The 6,000-nt window shown below is 37.8% G+C and overlaps 1 protein-coding gene across 1 annotated transcript in view; it reads right to left on the bottom strand.

Moving 5' to 3' along the window:
* Window positions 1-224: 224 nt before the first annotated feature.
* LOC135470615 (receptor-type tyrosine-protein phosphatase T-like) overlaps window positions 225-6,000 on the bottom strand; it is a 77,769-nt gene continuing 71,993 nt past the window's right edge. The window contains exons 31-34 of the mRNA XM_064749652.1: window positions 4,604-4,735; window positions 3,753-3,910; window positions 2,882-3,017; window positions 225-2,478 (exon numbers count right to left, since the gene is read on the bottom strand). Coding sequence (XP_064605722.1) covers window positions 2,404-2,478; window positions 2,882-3,017; window positions 3,753-3,910; window positions 4,604-4,735 — 501 coding nt within the window. The 3' untranslated portion in view covers window positions 225-2,403. The remainder of the gene's footprint in view (window positions 2,479-2,881; window positions 3,018-3,752; window positions 3,911-4,603; window positions 4,736-6,000) is intronic.

Below are 6,000 nucleotides of genomic sequence, written 5' to 3'. Positions count from 1 at the left end.
ACGCTTAAGGGGCATAAGGTAAGAGTGATTTTCATTTGATAAACCATACTGTATAATATCAATAAACATATTCATAAACTATGGCTAGAAAATGTAATGGTTCAAACAACGTCTGTGACAGCACAGACAACTAAAAGGCTTTAATAACAAAACCGCCTTCTAAGTAACATCACAAAATTACATTATGCATCATCAGAATGGGACAAAAGGCTTCATCCTTCATTCAGGACGGGAGAAACAAATGAACAGAGAGTCGGGAACCTATACACACATAAAAACGACCGAACACACAATTAAAAACGACCAAACACTAATGTACAACAGCTGGTACCGATGGTATCCCTGTCCAGCCGATTGAGTCCCCATGTCATTCTGTACACATTATTAATTACACGCCATTTAATTCAGGTATTTACAAGCATTACTACAGTAGAGTACAGATTGTCATATACATAAGTAATGATTCATCGTACCACAGAAAGTGAAAGAAAAGAGAAAATGAAGAAAGTGTCACTGGAAAGACATCATATACATCTGAAACCACCTTTACATATTTTCTTATTAGATTTATTGAATGATTAAAATGTAGTTAAGCTTTTAGAGTCAGGGACGAAGCAAACTTGTTTCATCCCACACACAGTTTTTTTAATGTCGGCAAAGTTCGTTATGCTTTTTAGTATACAGTACAAGCGTAAATTTCCCAAGAATTTACAAAAGTGAAACTAAGAGGAGATGAGCCAAATCATTATAATATCCACTACTACTGACGTGGTCAATAAGGCCTACCATAGAGTGTAAGCACTGCCTTTCATTCAGTCGAATAAAACCTGAAAGATAAAATAATAAACAAATAGAGTTTTGGATACAGAATTCTGAGGTCTTTCCACTGACATTTACTTATTGTTTCTTATTTACTTTCACTCCTCGTGTTTTATTTCAAGGGAAAGAAACTATAAAGATGTAGCGAGCATCGGGACAAAGAACGTTGAAAACTGTAATAATATATGAAATTATCTTTGCTTATGTTTATTACATTTTTTTCACTGAGTCAAATGCAGTCAGAGGTTTTATTCTTTGGCGAGCATTATGAGCCATACTAATGATGTATGTCGTCAATGACGTCACTATATTTTTTACACTTTTACGTTCAGTCCTGAATAAAATTCTGAGAACGACATATATAATCAATATCAACAACTGGTAAGATGTTGAACCCGATTCAAGAATGCTGGGGTAAAGGATCGCACATATGGTGCATAAAGCCCGCCATACAATGAAAACATTTGACCGCATTTGACCCAATGAAAAATTCTGAAAAGAATAACTACAGCTATTTTCAGGTACAGTTTTCAATAGAACTTTTCCTAATGATGCTTACGTCGGTTTATAGTTTTTTTTCCTCTTTAAGGGTAATCAAGTTGTATCCCATCAGTTTTACAGTTTTATATCAATTGCACTGAGTCCAGTAGATTCCTGCCGTTGATACCGTAATGTTTCCGCATCAACGTTTCTATTCTATTCTCTTCTCTAACTGTAAACTTGTCTCGTCTCTAAACGATTTCCTCTTATCATTGCACGACAGACGCTTTGAAAATTGTAGAATTGAGGCCAACAGGTCAGGAAATCTCTAGTTTTCTGTAGATTTTGTCTTCACAAGAAGTGCATCTTTTTTTTCCTCACCTGACTTCTGGTTATAAAATAACTTCCGCTTATCAAATAACCGTTATGATATCACCTGTCCTTTAAGACCTCATCTCTAATATGTATAGCGTAATTAAATTCCACCCGACTGTGAGATGAACACCATGTAAGTCTCCCAAACTTGTTGAATATTCAATATCTTTGATTCAACTTTCATAAAGTTTGGCCAATGGCCTATATGGGGCGACCTTTGAGTCTCTGAGAAAGTTGCCTTCTTCTCTGCAGTTCAGTGAAGGCTTTTTCACACCGGGGAGATGGAATTTGTCCTTCAACAAAATTATGCATTGATTATAGTTGACATGTAAGGAGTGTACAATCCAAGCAACTAATGTCTAAAACTGAATAACACATTCCAATAACAACGATGCATTGTCAGGTCCATAGTATATACAGATCGCAGGACAAGGCAAAAACCAAATTCCTTGAATAATGACGTCACGGTATCTTGGCATGGTCATACGTTAATTACGTCACAGCAGGGAGTGACGTAGAAATCCGATCGGTCGGGTTGCATACTGTGACAGATAGCGAAACGGGGTAACCGTATCTGGCTTGACAAAATACAATCAGCACTCTGGTGGTGGAAGTCCCAGACGATAGGATCAGCTTTTCTAGGGGTTTGAGGACGTTTTGCCCCACCATGTTGTCGGAAGCACCATTATATTTGGCAGTGTCTAATTTAAAAAGCGACACGCCTTGCAACTACGCAATGGAAGAAGTTCTTTCGATGAAGTTAAGGTAGTCCTGGACGATGTCGTAGCAAAATTTGTACTGTTCCTGGAATAAAAAACACAGAAAGCAATAAGCAGAAAAATCAAAAATTAGAAGTCAGAAAAATTTTCATTAGTATTACATAGACATGAAGTACTAATGAAGATCAAATTTCAAACTTAGTACAGATGTTGATTGTTGCACAACTATGCGAAGCGAATGGTAAATCCACATTCACAGTTCATTTTAACATGCCAAATACGTCAACGCCTAAAACAAAGAGCTAATTAATGTCTCTAAGTTTTACCGAAATTTGCAATTTACAAGTATTAACTCAAGCAAAGAGACAGAAAAGAAAACCCCAATAAAAGATGTTTTCAAAGATACTTTGTGGACTAAGAGAGAGAGAGAGAGAGAGAGAAAAAAAAACAGACAACTTGATTTTAGTCTGCTCGGTTCCAGTTCTTACCAGGCTTTCCACGAGTTGTGACCGGTTGATTCTGAGTTGTTTGACTGCTTGGAACACGTCGACTTCCTGGTCGATTCTCACACGCTCCAAAACACAGCTGACCGCACAGTACAGCCCACTGCGACTAGCACCGTTCCTGAAACCAAAACATTAGCCGTATTAGCATTTGTGAATTCATATGGCGCAATGAAAGTTCAAACTGACAATATTATAATATGCATCCCGTTTTTCTCAATATTGTACTGTACCGTTGTCTAATTGGAATCCTGACTCTGCCTTAAAATGGAAGCGTTCACCAATTAAAATAATTTTGATCTTTTTGTTTATTTTCCGAATAAGTTACACCCCATATTCATTTAATAGCTTTGTCATGATGTTTTATCTCACATAGTTTACATACATGACATGAATCCCAGATATTTATTTATTTATTTAATTATTTATGTGATTGGTGATAATCTCCCTGTTTAATTATTTTTAACAACAGATTTATTTGTTTGAAGAGCAAACCGGACTGACTGGAACTGATCTGTCGCCATTACCAAGCACAAGGCAAACTTTCTCATTTCGGTAACAGCCGCACTAGCGAGAGCTGGATTTGAACCTGCGGCCTCACTGGTCAGTTTGACAGACTGAGCAGAGAACAGCACCTGGTTAGTCGCCGCGATATTGTACCCGAAGCTTTGATACCCTTACATACAGACCGCATGAGAGGTGAAATTAAATCTGACTTTTGTTGGTATTAAAAAACTGTACTTCTACATCATTCTCATACATATGTTCTTCATTTTATTTTTGATAAAAAATCAGTGTTACAATATTAATGGCTTTATCGTTGTACAAGAACTGGCAAAAACATTGGCTAACTCACATGCAGTGGACAGTGACTGGTCGGTTGCCATTCAACTGCTGCCATTCCTCTACCATACTGAGTAAGTCCAGAAGCGCCATCTTTGAGCTGGGAATATCTCGGCCTTCCGACCAGCGATGGAAGTGAAACTGTCTGACCAACCGAGGCACTTCGCCGGGCTAAAACAGGATATACATATTCATGAGTCAATACGCTCGCTCGAACGAGAATGCAAACACAAACTCAAAAATCTAAATCTAAAAAGATATGGACTGGCTATGCCTGTTGCAATGCATATTGTGATGCATTAAGTGGTAGTCGTAAAGGTCAGTGGTTTCCTCTGGGAACTCTTCTACTCGTAAACCTGAACACTGTCATATCAATAAGTAATTCTTTAACACAGCGTTAAAAGCCAATCAAATACATAAATAAATAAATAAATAAATAAATAAATAAATAAATATATCGTTCTGTTTGTTTGTAATTCCTGAAAATATCAATGTCGAAATTTGAATGCTTAATCGATGACTTTACTCGGCGTTGCCTTCTTACTCTCTTGTCTGTTAGTTGTGAACAGAATAAAACAGGCTGAGAAGTCACATTTTACCGGTTATTGGTGTGATCATTTGTTGTCAGTGCTTTAGATTTACTCTCCATACTGATGTCTTTTGTATTTATATAAAACGATCTTTGTTATTCATTTATGTATTTTAATGGTGTTTTACGCCGAAGTGAAGAATATTTCACTTATACGACGGCGGCCAGCATTGTGGTGGGCGGAAATCCGGCAGAGCCTGGGGGAAACCCACGACCATGAGCAAGTTGCTGGAAGACCCTATCTTTGTTACTTGTCTGTCACGATATATACTCACATTGCCAGTATGGGTGATGGTAAAGTCCCTAACAGTTATACTAGGGTCGGACTTGATCTCAGCAGTTGTTTCCACGATAAACGGACCGTAATTCTCACCACATGCGTCAAGAGTCCAATACATGGCCGAGCTCTGTACAAAAGGCGTCGAGAAAACAACAAAGGTGAAAGATTAATTGAGGTTTAAATCAATGTTAACAGTTAACAGTATTCCAGCCATATCGTGATAACAAAGTAACTAGACGAACAAGATCTATAGTAACATAGGTTATAGGTAGACATTAATAGTGTCAAATTCCTGCAATAACAAAAAGTCAAAATTTATTTCGATAATTAAAGGATCTTTTAAAAACGTTTCGAAACAATTCGGAAAAAAGATTTCCGACATTTACTTTCCCATTCTAGAATTGCCGTACATGTTTTGCCTCATTGAACAATTGCCTAGGAAATGAATTGTATGTTTGACCCGAGTACAGAATTTGTAAAGCTAGCAGGTAATACAAGTGAACAAAAAAACTTCCTCTGTAATAGGGAAATTGGCCGACACTGTGTCTACACTCCATCCGGTTAAGGCAATCGCAAACAACAGAACAAATTTAGACAATAGCATTTTTGGCGACAATGCGCAGTAACCTGGAGCTTTGTGTACAATAAAAAGGAGTCAGGGAGCAGTCGGGAGTTTGCTTGAGAGAACATTATCTCATAGGAGTGTTTTAAAACCCCACTAAAATGGTGTCAATCCTGACATATGAGGAGTGTATTCCCATGGCGTCTGCTAAGTCAGCCAAAGAGGGCATTCGGCTTTGACATAACGGTGGCAATGGAACGGGTCTTTCTTAGTGTTTGGTATACACCTCCTACGCTGTAAACTGCAATACAGCAGTCGTAAATAGAGACATGCACATATTGCGGCGTAAATTGCAATACAACAGTCGTAAATAACGACATACACATCTTACGGTGTAAACTGCAATACATCAGTAAGTGACGCGCTAATACGGGACATGTCGAAACTTGTATCTTTAGAAAGAAGAAGCGTTTTTTTTTTATTTTTAACGGAATGTTGGGAAAACTCGTAAAAAGGAGATGGCATCAAATGGCCCCAGTTTGACGTTCAGTCTATATATTTGAGGCTGGATAGAATAAGCAAGATACTGTTTTCAAGCGAGCATTCCACACCCGGGTCTTAGAGCCATACACAACATCACGTCCTACTGTGTCAAAGTGATGTACGCCTTGTCAGGTATACAGACAGTTCAGTAGGTTTCCCACATTTAAATCATTCTATCACACCAGAAACTTTACTTAGAGTAAAGCATACTTTAAATTGCAAAGCTTGCTCTGCAAATGCGTGTACTAACCGTACTCGTTTTTCAGCTTAAAGGATACAAGGAAAGG

The sequence above is a fragment of the Liolophura sinensis genome, chromosome 7 (assembly GCF_032854445.1).
Source record: "Liolophura sinensis isolate JHLJ2023 chromosome 7, CUHK_Ljap_v2, whole genome shotgun sequence".
In the NCBI taxonomy this organism is placed as follows: Eukaryota; Metazoa; Mollusca; class Polyplacophora; order Chitonida; family Chitonidae; genus Liolophura; species Liolophura sinensis.
The sequence above is the reverse complement of the archived record's forward strand: the minus strand, read 5'-3'. Positions and strand labels throughout refer to the sequence as shown.